This window comes from Orcinus orca, chromosome 17 (assembly GCF_937001465.1).
Source record: "Orcinus orca chromosome 17, mOrcOrc1.1, whole genome shotgun sequence".
Taxonomy (NCBI): domain Eukaryota; kingdom Metazoa; phylum Chordata; class Mammalia; order Artiodactyla; family Delphinidae; genus Orcinus; species Orcinus orca.
In genome coordinates this window covers 86,083,965-86,104,247 of record NC_064575.1, presented here as the reverse complement: position 1 = coordinate 86,104,247, position 20,283 = coordinate 86,083,965, and the positions used below count along the sequence as shown (strand labels likewise).

Below are 20,283 nucleotides of genomic sequence, written 5' to 3'. Positions count from 1 at the left end.
AACTGCAGCTCTATTTCTAGTACGACACGCTGTAAGCAACACAAAGGCTCATCGAAGGAGGCTCTGTAAATACACTCTCTTACATCCAGGCCGTGGATGCTCCGCCACTGTAAAAAAACAGAATTCCTGCGAAGGTGCTGCCAGTGCTAACAAAGGCACGTCTGCAGGAGACGGCTGCGGGAAGAACGCAGGCGGGGAACGGCCACGCGCCACGCCGCTCTGGGGCCACGACGTGGGAGAAACCACAACGCGATCCCGTGCGGCCCGGGAAGCGACAGCGTGCGAGCACCAGGGGTACCTGGAGCAGCCTCTCCCCTAGCGCCAGGCGCCGGGTGCGCGTGCGCGGCCCGCCCTGAGGGGGCAGGGTCTTGCGGAGTGGGAGGGGCGGTGGGTGTCCGCTCCCTCCGCGGGAGGGCCCTGCCTCCCGCAGACGCATGGCCGATGTCTCGCCTCCTTGACCCGCCACCCGCCAGATAGCAGGGCGAATGTGGGTGTGGAACTTGGGGAACATTCCAGAAGGAGCAGGAGAGGGGAGCCCGGAAGGGAGCAGGCAGGAGTGCACGGGGCGCGTGAGGCCTGCAGGCTTGGTGAGAGGAGAGCCGGCCTCGGCATCCGGGGTGGCAAGGCCAGCCTGGGATGGGCTGGGTGCTGCAGGGGTACCCGCGCCTTCCTGTGCCCTGGGGTCAGGATGCATGGTGATGCCCTGGCCACAGATGGAGAGGGAGATGAAGATGGAGGAGGAAGGCCTGTGGTGCTGGGTGGGAGGGTGCCCCATGAGGGCTCCTGAGAGCAGGAGTTCAGATCCACGGTGGGGGAAACCTGGTGCAGCCTTCAGGGAGCAGCAGCGGGCATACCTGCCGAGCAGGTTTGCTGGGGCGTGGGCGAATGAATGCAGAGTTCCAGGGAGTGCTGACGTCCCTGGGGATAGAGGGGACTTAGTGGCGGTGACAGGCCACCGAGCACCGAGAGGCCACACCTGGCCCCAGGCCCATGGGCGAGGAGGAGAGGGTCTGCCCCGGTGTCCAGCGGGGAAGGGCTCTAAATGCTGGTGGACACACAGGGGCCAGATCTAAGCGCGGAGCCACAGGGCTGAGCACGTGGCCTGCTCGCTTCTCATGTTCAGGGCCGGACGTCCTCGGAGATGACCGTCCTCCTTGTCTGGCTGCTGCTCATGAGCCTGCCACGGGTGGAGACCAACGTCACCGTGTCTGTAAGGCAAAGTAAGTTCCAGGCCCTCGGCCTCCTGGGCTGGGAGGAGGCGGTGGGCCGGAACGCCTGTGCGGACTCGGGGGTGGCCATCCCCGTTTGGGTGCCGCCCTGGCCCCAGGTGGGTTTGGACAGTTGCAGCACAGAGGACTCAGTGGGCAAAAGACCGTGAAGAGGGTGGTCAGCTCCTGGATGCCTAGTGGGGGAGCCTCTTGATGTGGAGCCCCCCGAGAGCAGGTCCGGAAGGCTGGCTTTATTCCCCAGCACCCAGCTCTCCCTGCCACAGCCCTGCCTTCCTGGGGGAGGTCAGGCTGGAGGCCAAGCCTGGTGCAGCCATCGCTGGACCTTCTGGGGCTGCCTTTGAGAACAGAGAGCTGCAGGAGCGTGACCAGCTTCTCCCCCAGCAGCAAGTCCCGCCGTGACTCAGAGCTGACAGTGGGCCGCCGCTCCGGGGTCTCGGGAGGGGAAGGTGGGGCCGGGTGCTGAAGGAGGTGGGGCGGGCCAGGAAGCGGGATGGAAAGGGTGTGTGAGAGCAGACTCCAAAGCTGTGGAGTTTCTTTTTCTAGAGAAGTCAGAGGTGAGACGACAGTGTTGTGTGTGAATGGGGCACATCCCTGAGGCTGGGCGGGGTGGGGGGAGGTGAGCCTTGGGTGTTGCCATATGATGGTGAGAGCTTGCGTGTCTCTGGGACGAGTGTCTGTGCGTGTCGGGTTCGTGTGGTGGGTCTTGGTGTGGAGGTGTGAGAGAGACACACCCTGTGTGTGGATGAGGGAAGCCCAGAGAGCAGAGAAGGAGCTCCGGGCATGGGGCGGGCTGTGGGGAGCTGGGAAGACAGCGGGACCCCAGGCTGTTCTCATTTGGAGGAAGGAGAGGATGGGGGGTGTTGGTCTGACAGGACCTGAGAGCTGCCACATTCCATTTTCTTTTTATTCCTCATTTCAGACGTACTGAGGTGTCACGTTTGCGAGAAGGAGAACAGTTTCGATTGTGAAAGACCAACAGACTGTAGCCAGGGCGTCTCGTATTGTAGTACTGTGGCCGTGAGTAAGTATCTCAGTTAGTACTGGGCTTCCACGGGCAGGTCAGTGGGATACTTTCAGGATTCAGGGTCTGTCTAGTTTTCCTCAGTAGAGAATAACTAATATGAAAGCTACCCTTTTTTTAAATTTGAAGAGCAAAGTCCTGTGAAGCCAGGAGGGCAGGTGGACCATGGAGGAGACCCAGCTAAGTCACAGCAGGGCCGACGTAGGGCAACACTTATTGCCCGCTGGTCAGGGTGAAGTACTGAAGTGCAGGAAGAAAGTAACGGAGACTTCTTTTCATTCACTTCTAAGTGAAAAATTAAGCTTTAAGGACTTCAGATGTCCCACCAAGAGTAGCTTTTACAAGAGATGTACATAATTAGGGGCATGGGCTTAAAATATGTTCTGAAAGGAGTGTGCATGCTTTAAAACGACTGGACACCACTGCTGGGTCATCTGTAATTCGCCCGAGGACTTCTGGCCGCATGAGGAGCTCTCTCCCGAGGGCGAGTCTGAGGGCCCCGGCGTGACCCAGCAGTGGCTTCGTCAGGGCTGGAGAATTCACTTTCCGTTCGTCAGTCGCTTCTGGAGGCTTCCATGTTCCAGGAAGTGTGCGGGGTGCTGAGTGGGTCGAGGTGTAAGCCCCACTGAGGCCTCACGTGGACCTGATAACTTAGTGTGGAAAGATGACTGCACGGTGAAATATGAGATGAGGTGAAGTCGGAAGACGGGCCCCGTCACCCAGCGCTGAGCTGTGCCCTTGCGGCAGGCTCACTGGCACAGCACTCACACCCAGGCCCTGGGCAGCGGCCCCTCAGGGGGCAGCTCCGAGCTCCGGGCACTGGCTGGGATGGCCGGGAGCCCCTTGCTCTCGTGTGTCTGTCCGTGGTCACAAAGGCCTGAGCGGCCCTGCGTTTGAGAAGTTGAGGCCTAAGGAGCCTGTACGTTCCCAAACGGAGACTGCCAGGCCCAGGTTCCCGGTGCGCGCGGACAGGCCAAGGCTGGGGGCATCCGATGCCACACCCCACTCCCAGGAGCAAATCTGAACACAAAGACCTGATCCTCTTCCTCTGTGGTGATGGCTCCCGACTCCCCATCAGGTGCCCTCTCTGAGCGGGGCTTCTGAGAGGCGCCACCGGAAGGGTCAGGGTCGGGCAGATTTCAGACAGAAATGGTGTTGGTGTCGTTTTCAATTCACGTGACTCCTTTCTGTCTCTGTCCTTATTTTCCATTAGGAACATTTCCACGGTTCTTCTATGTTTCCAAGCAGTGCGTAAAGTATTGTGGGACGATCAGCCCGCCTCCAGAGATGCCCCAGCCGCTCGTGCTCATGAAGCCCACGCCCTTCCTGTCCGTGGCGTGCTGTAAGCGGGACCTGTGCAACAACCAGAGACCAGTCATCGAGGAAAACGTAGAAGACGGACACAAAGAGGGCGGCGCCGGCAGCACGCAGGGCCGCAGGGGCAGCAGTGCGCGGCTGGTGACTCTCCTGACACTGGCCTCTGGGCTCCTGGGCCTCAGGCTGCCGTGATGAAGCCGACTGGCTGCAGACGGTTGCAACCTGTTGCATTAAACTTGTTTTCCGTTGATTAGCTCGCTGGTGGTCTGACTTTCCAGGGACCTCGAAATGGGGAAGGAGTGGGGAGATCGAATCTGTCTGGCTCTAGCCGGCAGGTCGGCAGGTCAAATTAGAGCAAGGCCAAACCTTCCCCACAGCGATTTCGTCTACAAGTTGTTTCTCTCTGAAATCAAGACTTGTAAGTCTGTTTATTGCTGACAACCACTCTTGACTCCCCTTCACCTTGGAGGGCCTCAGTATTGTTGGAAGCGAGGGCCTGAGGCCCACCCATGAAGAGTAGTGCTCAGATGCTTCTGACCTTTGGGGGGGCCCAGGGTCAGTGGGGGAGACACAATGATTTGGGTGTAAGACATCCCTGAAGCGAAAGAAATACTGCTCAGCGTGGGGAGTGGGACATCGTCCTGGGGACAGCCCTCTTCTGACGGGGGAGGCCCCATGGCTGCTCTCCGTCAGCTCTTGCTACCAGCTTCCAGGAGACAGAAGACAAGGAATTCTGCTGAATAAGCATGCACTTCACCCACCAACTGGCACAGGTGGGTGGACTCACAAATTCTTTCACATGCATTTGTCCAGCATCTGAAACTTGAGCAGGTAGACAGCAGCAGGGTCAGCCTTTTCTCGGTTTTCAGTTGAGATGCAGCTGTCCAAAGACAGCTGAAAAGTCAGAGTCACAGTTGCGCACAAAACAAAGGCTTTCTCCCCCGTGGCGTTGACTCGGTGTTAGGATGGGGGCAGCGCCATCTGCAGCTCACCTTCCTACCCCGTCTGCCCACACTCCAGCCCGCCCCGACCTGGTCTGACTCAGGGAGACTGCTGGTGGGGGCAGCCTGGGAACCTTCCAAAGAGTCTCGGTGGCCGCAGAAGGAGGCACTGTGGGGCAGGCAGGGAGGAGGGCCCTCTCTGTCACATCTGGACCCTCTAAACCAGAGGTCTAGGTGGGCCAGAAGCTCCCTGAGGCTTGTTGCTCCCAGCAACTCCAGGACTGAAGATTTCCAGCCTCTGTTAGGCTCCTACTGTGCGCATGTCCCTTTTCCAAGCACAGCCTTTGCGCTCACACCCTGCTACTCATGCCGGTGTCCAGGAATGGCATCCCCCAGCTACTCCCGACTCAAATCCTAGGATAGGAGCTTGTGGAGCATCCCTTTTGTTAGGGCAGGCAAGAGAGGTAAGAGGTCAACTACGTGAGAGTTACCATGGCACCTGAAACTGGAGTCTCTTCACCAGGAAGACGGTTAGGTGCAGTGTAAGATAACCGGGAAGTCAAGACGTGTGAATATGGAGAATCCCTAAATTTGGACCTGGTGGGTCTTTGGTGATTTGATGAGGATCGCTTTCAATGGCAGATGATGGGAGATACCAGCGTATTGCAGGATGAGGAGTTCAGGTGAACTGGGAAACGTGTTGTCACCAGTGTGATAGATACTCTTTCCAGAAGTCACTGTGGAAGGAAGGAGCTGTAAGAGGCTAGAGTTTAGAAAAAACAGATCAAGGGTCAACATCGGTGCCACATTAAGAGTGTAAAGACTTGGGAGCCTTTATCTGCAAAGAGTGGGGAGCCAGTCGGCGGAGGACAGAAGCAGGAGGCAGGGGCCCAGCTGGTGCAGGCAGAACGGAACGGGATCCAGAGCAGAGGCCGCAGCCTCGGCAGGGAGAGCGGACGCTTCTCCCGTGAGCCAGCAGAGCGACGGGCAGGAGTGCACAGAGAGCGCGCATGTGGGAAGGGGCCGGGAAGTTGAAAGGATGCACTCCCCACAGTCACGCTTGCTCCGTGAGCAGCAGACGGGGTATCTGCTGAAGAGAGTGAGCAAACAGACGGGGTGGGCATGATGGCAGCTTGGGACCGTCCCTGCAGGCTGCAGAGACAGGAGGTCGTGGCTGAGACCGTGCAGAGGCCCAGAGGAGCTTGCTGGCAAGAGGACGCAGGAGCGGTCGAGGCACAGGAGCCAGCCGACATGGTGGAGGCTCTCTGAAGCCTGCTGTGAGCTAATCCCCTGCGTCACCAGGGCAAGAGGGAACTGCACATGGTTTCAGGAGAGCAACTGAGTGACGACCTGTCGAAACTTGGCCGGATAGAGAAGGAGGTCCAGCCAAGGTGAGTAGGCCCAGGCCAGGCCTGCAAGGCCATGTGGAGGCAGAGGGCAGAGTGTTGGCTAGAACTGAGGGAAGAGCGTGAAGGGAAGCGCCTACAGTCACCCGGACCCCTCAGAACTCCATGCAGAGTACGAGAAAGCTCACGTGCTGGGGAAGGACGCGTGATTCCGCAAGTGGCGTTGCTAAGGTGGGCCACCGTGTTCCTTAAGAGCCGGTGTGGGGCTTCCCTGGTGGTGCAGTGGTTGGGGGTCTGCCTGCCGATTCGGGGGACGTGGGTTCGTGCCCCGGTCCGGGAAGATCCCACATGCCGCGGAGCGGCTGGGCCCGTGAGCCATGGCCGCTGAGCCTGCGCGTCCAGAGCCTGTGCTCCGCAGCGGGAGAGGCCACAGCAGTGAGAGGCCCGCGTACCGCAAAAAAAAAAAAAAAAAAAAAAAAAAAAGCCGGTGTGGTGCAAGTGACAGAAAACCCCAAACCATGGTGACCTCAGCAAGGGCAGGAAGTATTTCCTTCTGGCTCACGTACACGAAGCGCAGCGCTCAGCAGCCCAGAGCGGCGCGGCGTGGCGGGGAAGCACGCTCCGCCTTGCCGAGCGCTGCTGCAGCTCGGGGCACACGCTTCGGGGAGGGGAGTGTGTGGGCCGCAAAAGCAGCATCTCTTTCAAAGTGACAAGTTCTCCAAAATATATATGCATGCCCAAGTTGTCACCTGTACGTAGGCTTTAAAAACCAAGAAAACTGAGAATTTGAGGGTCCACTTTGAGTATAGGAAGCAGTCTTCTAGGGAGAACAGGTATCTCAGGTGCTCTGAGCTGTCGGTCCCTTGGACGGTTGGACTCAACGGGCCATGTGAAGACACACAGAGGAGCTAGGGACTGTAGCCTTCAAACATTGCCCCTCAACCACAGCAAAGGCCCCCCCCCCCCCGTCCTGATACATATGCAGCAAATCACAAGGTGCTGGACACAGGGTCGCCAAAGCCTGTGTGCACCTCTGAACAAGCATGTCCACCTTCTGAAACGTCATCCTCTGTCTCAAGCACTTGGAACGCTCCTACCAACTCACTCCCTTCATAGGCCAAGCGCAGAACCGATACTACCACAAAACAAAAACAGTACAAGAAAGGAACACTAGAGGTCCACGTAACTGTGAACTAAAAACAAAAACTGGCTAATCGGCTGTATTAAAATAATAACAGGTTATGACCAAGTACAATTTGCTCCAGAAACGTTAAGAATGAGTCAGCCTTAGAAAAAGATGTCAACCAAGGAGATAAAGGATAATAACCAGAGGATCATCAACGTTCACTTATACGATTTTTTAAAAATCCTGGATCACTAGGAACTGGAAAAAATGTCAGTAACTTACTAAAAGTCACCCACCAGAAACCTAAAACAAACACCATACTTAGTGGTGAAGTATTCCAAATGCTCCCACGTAACCCAAGAACGTAACGTGCACACACACTGTCCCGGCTACAGTCAGATGCTCAAGTGGAGGCTTAGACATGTCACAAAGGAAGGAGAATAAAGGAAGGGCTATAGAAATGCTTTCCCCCAGCAACAGGTCTAACCAGGCAGCTAAAAACCCTCCTATTACAAAACACTTAAAAATGTTGCATGAAAAAACATTCTAAATACTTTTCAACTGTATGCCAAGCTAATGTGAACACTTCAGAAGAGGAAGAAAGGAAAGAAGAGAGGGAGGGAGGGCGAAAGGGAGGCAGGGAGAAAGGAAGGAAGGGGAAAAAAAGAAAAAAAGAAAAGAAAAGGAAACAATCTTGACAATATATGGACAGCAAGTAGTGAAGCTGGCAGCTGCCTTCAGGATACTTGCTTCTTTCCAGTCACCTAGAGCCACAGGTTGGGTGGCAGACAAGGCACTGGTCTCCATAAGAGAGGAAGTGAAGGTAAAAAAACATAAATGAGGAGCTTCAGAAGGGATATGCCCTAAATTAAATACTAAACTAGAAAAAAAGATACTCTCTGCACAAGGAAGCTTGTCTGTGTCAGTATTGGCTCTACGTGGAGAAAAACATATGAAGAGAAGTTATTCCTGAGAATTAGAAACTCTCATATGACCTTGCGGCTTGTATTTCCACTACTGGTTTATTCCAATCAACCTCAAGCCACAAAATAAATGTTAAGTGGCAATGATGGGTTTCACCCTGTAGATACCTAGAAGAACAAAGGAAAATCCTCTCTGAAGGAATATCTGCTCAACTCAGAAGTCAGAGTCCCAAAGGTATTATCTCAATAAATATCTGCTAAAAAATAAAAAATCACAAAAGACACAAGAAAACAAGAAACAATGAGTAAGCAGAAGTAGACCACCAAAGGTTTCAAACATTGGAAATCATAGATATATAATAAAAAATAAATTTGCTTTAAGAAATAAAAGAGCATAGAAAACATGAGGAAAGAACGAGATACCATCAAAAAATATTAGGCAAAAAAATAAAGGAAACTGCTGGAAGCGAATGATGTAATCTTTGAATATAAAAACTTAAGGGAGATGGTGGTGGGATGAATTGGGAGATTGACATGTATACACTAATATGTATCAAATAGATAACTAATAAGAACGTGCTGCATAAAAAAATAAAATTCAAAAATAAAGACTTAAGGGAGAAATTAAATAACAGATTACACATAGATGAAGAGAGAACAATAAACTGGAATTTGAGCTGAACAAATTATTCCACTGCAACCTAGAGATTAAAAGAAATGGAAAACACAGAGAAGAAACTAGAAGACATGAAGAACAGAAGGAGAGAGGCTAATACAGAAATAAGCAGAATCCCAGAAGAAGAGAACACAGAAAATGGAGTACAGACAATGTTCAAAGAAAAGAGCAATGGATGATTTTCCAAAAGTGATGAAAGACATGAATACTCAGGTCAAGCAATCACAACAGACCTGTACTGAGACACACTCAGAGTAAAATGTCCAGATTTCAAACCAAGAGAAAATCCTAAAAGCTGCCAGAGAGAAAAGACATGTCTCGGAGGCAACAGCAGTTACACCCTATGCAGACCTCAGCTCAACATGGGAGACAGAGGACAAGGCAGTGATCTTGGACTCACAGCCTACACAACTGTGAGAAATAAGTGTCTGCTGTTTAAGCCCCCCAGTCTACGATGTTTTGTTGTAGCAGCCCGAGCAGACTAAGACATGTGGATAAAGCAAAACAAACACTGACTAGAGAGCACAAAAATAATAATTTCTTATTTGGGAGGTTAAAGAAAATAAGACAACGTGGGATACAAACAGCATGAAAAGACAGGAGGAACGTGCTTAACGATGAAGTGTTCTCTGGTTTCTACGTGGTTCACAGAGAGGTTAGAGATGCCATAGGCATAAAGGGTCAATGCCAAAGGGTCATAGAAATAGCGTTTGTTACCTTCTGCATAGGTACAGAAAAAAGAAGTCATAATTGAGAAAAAACGGATAGAAAAAATTAAAAGTACTACATAACTGATGATAGAAATACATCTGCCTTCCTTAGCAACCACAATAAATAAAATTACCAGCTCAGAGACAGATTATTAGATTGAAGTTTTTGTTTTCATCCAGAAAAACACTCAAAACAAAAGACCACAGAAAAATTCATCATAAAAGACGGAAGAGGGCTTCCCTGGTGGCGCAGTGGTTGAGAGTCCACCTGCCAGTGCAGGGGACACGGGTTCGTGCCCTGGTCCGGGAGGATCCCACATGCCGCAGAGTGGCTAGGTCCGTGAGCTATGGCCGCTGAGCCTGCATGTCCGGAGCCTGTGCTCCACAACGGGAGAGGCCACAACAGTGAGAGGCCCGCGTACTGTAAGGGAAAAAAAAAAAAAGATGGAAGAAGATATCATGGACTTATACTATTAATGTTAGACAAATAGACTTTAAGGCAAAAATCACTAAGAGACGTAAATGACAAAATATTCAACTCACCGGAAAAAAATTTTTTTTAACAACCTAAAACTTATGTGTATCTATCTAACAGAAGTGCTCCAAAATACATAAAAAGTGCTAGAACAACAAGGAGAAATGGACAAAAGCAGCAACACTGTGGAATGTTTAAACACACCTCTCCCAACAACTGACAGACCTGAGGGCAGAAGTTTAGTAAAAACACTGAACAACACAGCTAACATATCTTGTACCCTGCACCCAACAATTACAACATAGGCACTCTGCTCAAAAACAAGACACCATGATGAAAATCTTCAAGTACTTTAAATTGGACAGTTAACAAAGTCTACAGAAAACAAAACAATACGCAACAAAACACTGGGATAAAGCTAGAGCAGCTTCCAGGGGAAAACTGATAAGCATTTTAAAACTCAAACGCTTATAACAGAAAAGAAGAACATCGGAAAATTAAGGAATTAGACATTCCATTTCAAAAGTTAGAAATCTGTAATGAGAAATAATGAAGTGGCAGAAATTAATGAAATAAAACTCTAGGGTATAATAGAAAGGACCAAGAGTTGGGTTAGCAGCATTTGAGACAAAACCAAAGAGAGAGATTTTAGTAATCCAGAAGAGTAGTAGGTAGAAAACATCAGACTAAACACAGTACCACTTTTAAAGGACTAGAAAACAGCAAAGAGATTGCTATCTGGGACATGGTGAAGGGTCTAACATACTTGAATGCAGATGTAAATATGGACCCCATTTCTTAACCAACCCTTTGCCATATAACTCTGCAGTCCCTTCAACCAAAGGCTGGATTTATTTCCTTGACCTTGACTTGGGGCTCAATCTTGTAACTTGCCAGGGGCTGCTTTCTTATGCCGCTATCACCATCATGAGAGAAAATGCTCATTAGTGCCCTTGTAGCAGGAGGATGAGAAACACATGTGGCTGAACATCTCAGCTGACCCCAGATCTGCAGTGAGAAGCACTGAACCCAGCCTACCCTCAGATGCATGGATGATAATATCAATGCTTTAACTCTGAGAGCTGCGTAGCCACTTGATATGCAGCAGCAGCAGCAGCAGCAGCTGACTGAGACAATGTGGATCCACTAAGAAGAAAAGAAAGAGAATGGGTCACACACAACATTTCATCAAGATACAGGAGCTAATACGATTCCAAAACTGATTAAAGATATCATCCCACAGGTTTAAGAAATCCTTAAGGAACTGAAGCAGGATCAAGAAAAATCATACCCACGCACATCACAGTACAACTGCTGAACACCAAGGATAAAGAGAAAATCTTAAGAGCAGCCAGAGAAAATAGCCACCACACTTAAAGGGGCAACATCAAGACTAACAACTGAGTTCCAAAAGAGAAAATAATCAGTGAAAGACAGGAGACAATGGAATGACATCGTCAAACCACTGGCAGAAAATAACTAACAATCTAGAAGTTAATACAAAGCACAAATATCCTTCAAAATTCAAAGGTAACAGGGACTTCCCTGGTGGTCCAGTGGCTAAGACTGCGCTTCCAATGCAGGGGGTGCAGGTTCAATCCCTGGTGGTGTAACTAAGATGCCACACGCCTTGCAGCACAGCCAGAAAAAAAAAAAAAAAAAAAAAAAAACCCTAAATAAATAAATAAAAAGAAAGATCAAAGGTAACAAATTCAGAGAAAAAAAATCTCAGAGAACTTACCCCCAGCGAACCACACTCAAAAAAATTATAAGAGGTAGAAGAAAAATGATCTCAAACATAAGCACAGAAATGCACAGAAAGAAGGGAAGAAAAGGGTGAATGTGAGACAATGTAAATGAATATCATTATCTGAAGCAATAACAACGAGGTCTTGGGGTTTCACTACATAGGGTTAAAGAATTACATAGCATATTTAACCCAACGATATCTATAGTATAAAGAGTTGCCTGCGACAGGAGTGGCACAGGTGGCAGCGAGATACACGGAGCCAGAGGCGGTAAACATGGAAATGGACAACCGTGGCTACGTTCCAAAAAAACTTTACTTATGACAGGCGAAACCTGAATTTCATATATTTCACAAAAGTTGCTTCCCCCCGCTCCCCCCACCCCCACCGTTTAAGCGTACAAAAGATGTTCTCGGCTCCCAGGTGCAACTAAAAACAAGCAGCCGGACTGCTCTCAGGCTGCAGTCGGCCAACCACTGCATCAGGGAACCACTAACACCTAGAATCGCCATCGAGCGGAGCCCACGGAGCGGTCACAGAGACCCCCGCCAAGAGATCTCTTTTTCTTTGAAAAAATAGTAAAACTGATAAATCCCTAGAAAGAATGATTATGACTAAGAGAAGACACAAATTATCAATATCAGGAATGAAAAGGATGACATATCTACAGGTCCTATAACCATTAAAAAGATATGGAAAGAGATACCATCTAGGGCTAAGCAAAGAGTTCTTAGAGTTGATACCAAAAGCACAATCCATGAAAGGAAAAGTTGATAAAGTGGCTTCATCGAAATTAAAACCTTATGCCCTGCTGAAGACTGATAAGAAGACGAAAAGACAGACTACAGACTGGGGGAAATATTTGCAAGGCACGTATCCAGCAAAGTGTCATCTAAAATTCTAAGGAACTCTCAAAACTCAACAATTAAAAAGAAGAAAATCCGATTAGAAAATGGGCCAGGGGACTTCCCTGGTGGTCCAGTGGTAAGGAATCCGCCTTCCAATGCAGGGGATGCGGGTTCGATCCCTAGTCAGGGAATTAAGATCCCACATGCCTCGGAGCAACTAAGCCTGCAGGCCGCAGCTACTGAGCTCGCGTGCCTCAACTAGAGAGAAGTCTGTGCACCGCAATGAAAGATCCTGCATGCCTCTACGAAGATCCCGTGTGCCACCACTAAGACCTGATGCAGCCAAAAACATAAAATAAATAAATAAATAAAATATTAAAAAAAGAAAGAAAATGGGTCAGAACGTACGAACAGACATTTCACCAATAAGCAGAGGTAGGTGGCAAATATGCACATGAAAAGATTTTCACCAGCATTAGCCTTTATGAAAATGCAAATTAAAGTCACAATAAGATATCACTATACACCTATCAAAGTGCTAAAGTAAAGATAGTGACCTCACCATATGCTGATGAGGAGGCATAGAAACAGGGCCATCCACACATTGCTGGTGAGAATGTGAAGTTATATCACCACAGGGGCAAACAGCGCGACAGCTTTTCATAAAACTCAGCATGCAACTACCATATGACCTAGCGATTGCCCTCTTGAGTGTGTATTCCAGAGAAATGAAGATGTATGTTCACAAGAAAACCCCGTGGATAAACGTGTATAGCAGCTTCATTTAAAAGTGCCAAAAACTGGAAACAACCGAGATGTCCTTCAATGGGCAAGTGGTTAAACCAGCTGTGGTCCATCCATGTCATGGAATATTTCTCAGCAATAAAAAGCAACAAAGTATTGAAACAGGCAAAAACCTGGATGAATCTGAAGGGAATTGTGCTGAGTGAGAAAAGCAACCAGTCTCCCCCTACGTACTACGGGGATCCATCCGCATAATGACGCAGGCTTTCTCAAACCATCCAGAAGCCCAGGACCTCTTATGGGGAAGCCTCTTGGTAGAATCCCCTGAGGGTGAGAAGGCAGCCGAGTCTATGCAGCCGGTGATCAATAAACGAATGAACAGTATGTGGCGAGCTGTTGTCCTAAGCTCGGTCTGCACAGATCCACCCAGTGAGAAGGGCACTCACACCTTCTCCATCCTACAGGTGACAAAATGAAGGCTCAGTTGAACACGTTTCAAGCTTGCCACGGGGTAAAGCCCCAAGGCAAGCCAAGTGAGAGACCTTCCTCCTCTTTGGGACACTTTATGGAAGAAATTGGTTAGATCAGCCCTGATCCATGGGCTCTGATGGCTCCCCACTGGGACGTTTCTTATCTTGTTAGGTCTTTGGGAAGCATATGCAGGGCTTCGGAAGCAGCGGCAGAACGCACAAGGGCTGGGATGCAAAGCTCTGTGGCAAGGCTGCCTCCCCACAAACTGTCAGCGCCTCTGGCCGGCAAATAGTGAAAGACGGGGCTGTGCTCGCCCCGCAGGGTCACCGGGACGAGTGGAACTAGAGAGACATGTTTGATTTGCCAGCGAAAGAGCCGCTGATGCAGCGGTAGCGTTGGCTTGTGTGGAGCTGGGGATGTGGGAAGCGGGAGGAAGGTTCTGTGACCACGGCGGCAGGTTCCCCACCTGCCAGCACTGCCCTTCCCCCGGGGCTGCTTCCACGCCCGTAGCCGCCCGCCCGCAGCTGCCTAGTGCGTGAAGCGTTGCCCCGTGTGATAGAGGAACCGATTTTACGTTGTTTAATTTGAATTTAGATAGTCATACTCGGCTCCAGGTGATGTCAGAACACGATCCGTCGTAATAGATCTTGAATGTCTATGTCTTGCTGTTCCTTGTATTTTTAAAACTGAATCAAGAAAATACATTCCTCACGTCCTAACAGTTGCAACAGCGAGTTAAGTGCACAGCTCTTCCTGCTCTATGTGATCTCAGCAGCCTCAGTGTGGTCTGGGGGGCGCACCTGGCTCAGCTTCCACTTGGGAAGGTTTCTGCGGACTCAGCAGCCCAGGGAGATCCAGCCGCAGTTTCCAGGACCCTCGGCCGTGGGCAGGTCTACTCTCCAGGTGTTTGCAGCCTCCCTGGGAGCCCCACAACCCCTGAGATAATCGTTAGCATCATGGCCGTAGCTGCTGGCGGTTGATCAGCTGTGTGCCAGGTGCCGAAGGCACTAAGTTCCAGGCCTCCCAGGAGCAGCCCTGAGACAAGGGCTGGAGAGCAGGTGGCTTATTCCGGAGGTGAAGGCTCATCTCCAGGGGAGACGGGGAAGGGAGGCCACCAACCAGCTGCCACTGCAGATGGCCCCCTGGGGCTCTCTGACGCCCATGTAGAACCCTCACCTCAGAATCGTCCCACCTGGGCGAGGAAGTGCGGGTACCGTCTCCCAGTTGTCAGTGCTGGGGCCTCAGGGACTGAGGGGGGTATCGATTCCCTACCTTGCTGGGGGGAAATGGGATCCAGGCCAGGAAGTGCAGCGCCGGTGCTGGGAACGGGGCACAGGCGCGGCCAGGCCTACGGCGGTCTCTGGTAGGTGCCTTCCAGGGTTGGCCATGCGGGGGCTCATGGTAAAGCCGAGAGTGAAGCAGGCGGCTTGCCTAAGCTCTCGCTGCTGGAGGCCAGAGGGTACAGTCAGGTGTCTGAACTACCGGCCCGCCGCCCCCGCCTGAGGACCTCCCAGAAAGGTTTTCTCCGCTCCCTGGGACTGTGGCAAGCGTGTGCAGAGACCATTCCCTTCACTCTTCTCACGCCCAGGGCCCCCTTCCAATCCAGCCAAGGCCAGCGTGAGCCAGTGCTGGACACAGCGCCCAGCACGAGGAGGTACATAAGTGTCTGTGGATGAGTGAATAAATGAAAAGATCAGTGCGTAGGGGCCTCACTGTCTCCAGCTCGCCCAGTCCTCCCCTACCTGTCTCCCGTTTGCAGACTGAGGACATCTGCCAGGGTCCTGGGGGCCAAGATGCCAAGGCCCAGCCTGCCCACTGGCCAGGCCTCTGCAGCAGAACCAGCAAGGTGGTGCTGCCCTCGGGGCGTTCCAGCCTCCAGGAGGCCAGCTGACTTCCCCAGGCCCCGCACGGTCCTGCAGGAGCCGCCTGCCCTACAGCGACACAGGTCCTCCAGGTGGCAGGCTCCAAGCTGGGCACTGCAGGCACGGGAAGGCAGAGGGGACCCAGTGGTGGTATAAACAGCGTGGCCTGGGTCCCTGCCCGCAGACCAGCAACCCGGCTTTTACCTCACCAGCCAAGAGGGCACCTGAACTTTGGGGATGGAGAACCTCAGGGCAGCATTGGGGACACAAGGTTCTCCTTCAAAACCATCCCTGCTGGCATCCTCCAAGCTGGGGAAAGATGGGCGGCAATCCTGTGCCCACTCAGCCACTTCAGTGTCTGTTCAAGACCCTTCCCCACCTGGCAAGGGGCACGAACTCGAGGTCTGAACCTGGCAGAGAAAGCTCCACTGCCCCGAGCAAGCGTGGCCTCCACTGTCCCCTGCTTCCTCGTCCGGGTGGGAAGTGTGGCCCTGGAGCCACCCTGCTCCAGCCCCTACCAGTGGCCTCGCTCTCTGGAGCCCTAGGAGGGTAACAGGAGCAGACAGAGCTCTCCACAGCGCAGGGAGGGGGAGGGAGTGTGCTCTGGGCCAGGCCCAAGTTGCCCATTCGAGGCATCTTCCAGTCCTGGGCTGGAGCGAGGTTTGAAAGAGCCCTGAGGGGCGCGTGGTCTCGGCTATGGGAGGGGGTTGCTAACCTAAAACAGTATAACAGTCAGTTATTTTACCAGCAAAATGTGTTTGTTCTGGAATAGCAAAGGATTGCAATTTGGGATTTGCAAAGAATGCAACTGTGGTGAACTATATGCATGTCTGGTAAAGCAAAGAAGAGGAGACTCTTTTGCAGAGGAGAAGGGGAGTTGGGAGGGGCTGTTATAAACAGAGTCCATTGGAGGAAACTGGGAGTTGACGGAGTGGTAGCTTTTCATTGGCTGGGCTGTTGTCGGGCAGGGAGAAAAATCTTCCTTCCTCCTGCTGGTCTTGGTGTCACTTCTTGCCAGAGATGCAAGGTAGGTCTCTTCCTGTTGGGATCTGTATTGACCTTGAGGGGTAGGTGCATGAGATCGCCCTCTTCTGGCATCCCAACTCCATTTTAGTGACTTTCCCTTTATTAATATTCACAGGGTGCTGGTGGTGAAATGGGCTCAGGTCCACACCTACCCTCTGTGCCCAGCTTCTGGCAGCAAGGCTGCCCGCCACACTCCCACTTTGCCAGCAGAGGGTGCTAGAGGGAGACGGACACTGGAGGGCAGGAGCTGTGCCTGTGACACGGCTGTCCCTTGGCACCGCATTAAACAGGATAATGGCTCTGCCCAGGGTGTGCCGAAGTTTCCATGACGTTTTGCTGGAACAGAACCCAAGGGCACCATCTCAGAGAGGGAGCCTCTCCCATGCAGACATCCCCTGAGATGGTGTACCTGTTCACCTTGGCCCCTGCTCTGGCTGGTGAGCTCCTATTCACCCTTCCTGGCCCATCTCTAGTGCCCCTCACTGGGGAGCTGGCAGTGCCCCCCCCACTCCGTGGCTCAGCCCCAACCTGCAAGGAGGGCGTGCCGGGCTGTCCCAGGTGAGCCCTGCTGGCCGCTGGCTGCGGGGACTCCCTTGTTTATCCAGTTTCCCACCTTCTTGCTCCTGGAGAACACCAGCTGCCCATGATCAGGAGCACGGGCGTCCCTGCATCCTGGCTCCTTGCTGCCCAGACCAGCCCAAAGAGGAGCAGCCCTCGCACCTGGGGACCCAGAGTGAATTATCCCCATCCTCCACGTCTCTCTCTGTCCCTCCTCTGAAGGAGCCAGGGAGGCTCAAGGAGGGGCTAGCTGGGACACTCCCGGGCCAGGTGGACACTCAGAGACCCCCACCCCGAGACTGGGGCCCTTCAGGATGGGTAGGGAGGTGCTGGTGTTCTCCCTGCTGCAGGGAAACAGAAGGCTGCAGTGCGGGGGTAGGGGCCAGGCTCTGCGTGAGCGGGAAGGGAAGGAAGAGGGGAGACTGGCCGAGGGCAGGTGCCAGAGCAACTCAGGACACCGAGCTTTCTACTCAGGACACTCAGAGTCCCACCAGCCTGAGCTCTCTGGTGGCCGCTTAAGCCCTTTCTGAGGCGCCCTGTGCCCGTGAGCACAGCAGCCTTTCTGTCCTTCCCCAACACTCTGGGCTTGGGTCCTAAGACTAGAACAGCATCCATTCCTTATGGCCAGGAGTAAGGCTCAGCATGTGACCAAAGCCCAGGCTCAGAGTGGGACCAGGTCCAGGGCTCAGAGTGTGACCAGGGTCAGGGCTCAGAGTGTGACCAGGGCCAGGGCTCAGAGTATGACGAGGGTCAGGGCTCAGAGTGGGACCAGGCTCAGGGCTCAGAGTGTGACCAGGGTCAGGGCTCAGTGTGTGACCAGGGTCAGGGCTCAGTGTGTGACCAGGGGTCAGGGCTCAGAGTGTGACCAGGGTCAGAGCTCAGTGTGTGACCAGGGGTCAGGGCTCAGAGTGTGACCAGGGTCAGGGCTCAGTGTGTGACCAAGGGTCAGGGCTCAGAATGTGACCAGGGTCAGGGCTCAGAGTGTGACCAGGGTCAGGGCTCAGAGTGTGACCAGGGTCAGGACTCAGAGTATGACCAGGGCCAGGGCTCAGAGTGGGACCAGGGTCAGGGCTCAGAGTGGGACCAGGGCCAGGGCTCAGTGTGTGACCAGGCTCAGGGCTCAGAGTGGGACCAGGCTCAGGGCTCTGGAGCCCCCTTGGTGAAATAGGCATAGGAACACCCCTTTTCCAGACCTGCCTGACAGCGTGGGGCCTGAGTTCACATCCTGGGTCCCCACCACTCTGTCCCCAGCACAGGGCGGGAGGAAGGGTCAGACGCAGGGAGGGGAGGGAGGAAGGGGGAGGCAGGAACAGGACTCAGCCTCTTGTTCACGTGGCGGTCCTGGGTTCATAACTGGGGTCAAGGACTTTTCCCAGAGGGGGGGATGGAGGTCCTCTGGGCAGGTGTCCAGGTCAGGGCCTCACTGGGATCTTAGTTTCCTCGCCTGCCCTGCACACCTGTGGGGCAGGGAGCTCCATGTCTCCTCTCAGCCGCTCTGGGGAGTGGAGGCCAATGCCAGGCTGAGGAGGCCATGTGCTAACTGTGACCTGGGCTGGGAGCCTGGGCCTTAATTGGAGAACGTCCAGCTTGTAAAAGAGTGAGTTTCAAATGCCTGGTTAGTTTAATGAGGGGCGGCTCCCCCCCCGCCCCCAACCCCTGGGCAGGCTGGTACTTGGGACGCATTTCTCTGCCCATCCCCAGGCCAGGGCAGCCTCTGCCCTCCTGCCCTCCTCGTGCGGAGGATCCCCCCCTTCCCTGAGAGCATCTCTGCAGATAGCTGGGCCCTCTCAGGCCCCTGCCCCACAGGACTGCAGAATCTTTGTTGCAAACGGCCCTTTGAGAGTCCTTATGTTCAGTATTTCCCACATTGCCCTATTAGGGGAAGAAAATCTCTTACAGATCCCCAGGGATATAGACCTCAGTCTGAGAAACGCGGTGCCCCCTGGGAGAAATCCAGCGGACTTTGCTTGTGGGAGGGTTTTGGGAACCCACCCCCTTGCCTATTGCTCTGCACTGGCTCCTCCTCTTCTTTCAAGCCCCGCCCCTCGTCGCCCCTACTTCAAATGCAGCCCACCTTCTCCAGGCTGCGCACAGGGCTCCGGTGTGTTACCCGACAGATCACTGAATGCGGGTCCCCCAACCCCTCACATTCAGCCCCTCGTCCCTGCACCCCAGGACCAAGGGGTTACGGAGTAGAAATCAGCAACGCCCGGGGCAGGGGGAGCCCAGAGCCCCAGGAGCTCTCTCCCTCCCACAGACTGTCTGCTGCACCCACAGACCCAAGGCCTGGCTTCCGCCTGCTGGCCTCTGAGCTGGGTCTAGGGCCGGCCCACTGCCTGGTGCTGCAAACAAAAGGCTCATGGCCCCAGTCTGGGCTCCATCGTGCCCTTCCCAGCCACATGCCCCTCGAAGCAAGATCAAAGAACTTCCTCAGGCCTGGGCTGAGGGCTGAGGTGGAGTCTGGAAAGTCACCCAGGCTTCACAGTCCAGTCCGTATCTCAGGACAGCTCCAGGCAAGGCTGGGCTTCAGGCCAGGGAAGCCAGGGGCTGCTGGGCAAGGCCTGGCTGCTGCCATGGCCCGTGGCCGCAGGAGGTCACCAAGCTCGGAGGGATGAAGGAGTGGACGGAGTCGAATGGAGTGAATGGTGTGGACGGTGTGGACGGAGTGGGTGGTGTGGATGGATGAATGGTGTGGACGGAGTGGGCAGTGTGGATGGAGTGGGTGGTGTGGACAGTGTGGATGGAGGGGGTGGTGTGGACACCAGGATTGCTTGTTCAGTGTCCGTCCCATCTCGGTATACAGATGTGCACAGTTTTAGGGGAAGTGATCAGAACTTTGTTTCCTTACCCACCTTACCTTTTGGGGCCTGGGGTAAATGGAGAGCCAAAAGTATGACAGTTCTAAAAGAGGCTTTAAAAAGCTAAAATAAAATACCATCGAAACAAACTGGACGGGGACTTTCCTGGCGGTCCAGTGCTTAAGACTCTGTGCTTCCAATGCAGGGGGAGCAGTTTCAATCCCTGGTCGGGGAACTAAGATCCCACGTGCCACATGGCGCGGAAAAAACAAAAACCCAAACAAACAAACAAAATCTGGACCGTCTAGCGCGAGTCTAGGTTCCCGGCTCCGAGACCTGAGCTGCCCTGCACTGCAAGGCTGGCCCTGCGTGCGTGTGGCCCCAGCCTGTGCGCCAGCTCCACCTCCCACCCCCACCAACAGCTGCCCTGTGCCACACCTGGGCCTGAGGATGAGCACCCAGAA

The 20,283-nt window shown here is 53.1% G+C and overlaps 1 protein-coding gene across 11 annotated transcripts in view; it reads right to left on the bottom strand.

Moving 5' to 3' along the window:
* Positions 1-1,064: 1,064 nt before the first annotated feature.
* The window catches only part of LOC117199630 (WAS/WASL-interacting protein family member 1-like), a 31,205-nt gene continuing 11,986 nt past the window's right edge, over positions 1,065-20,283 (bottom strand). For 7 of the 11 annotated variants that reach the window (XM_049700722.1, XM_049700719.1, XM_049700720.1 and 4 more), the window contains one exon: positions 1,065-16,799. In XM_049700722.1, the coding sequence (XP_049556679.1) occupies positions 1,200-2,120 (921 nt within the window). In that variant the 5' untranslated portion in view covers positions 2,121-16,799 and the 3' untranslated portion in view covers positions 1,065-1,199. The remainder of the gene's footprint in view (positions 16,800-20,283) is intronic. The other 4 variants (XM_049700726.1, XM_049700724.1, XM_049700727.1 and 1 more) reach the window with 2 other exon arrangements.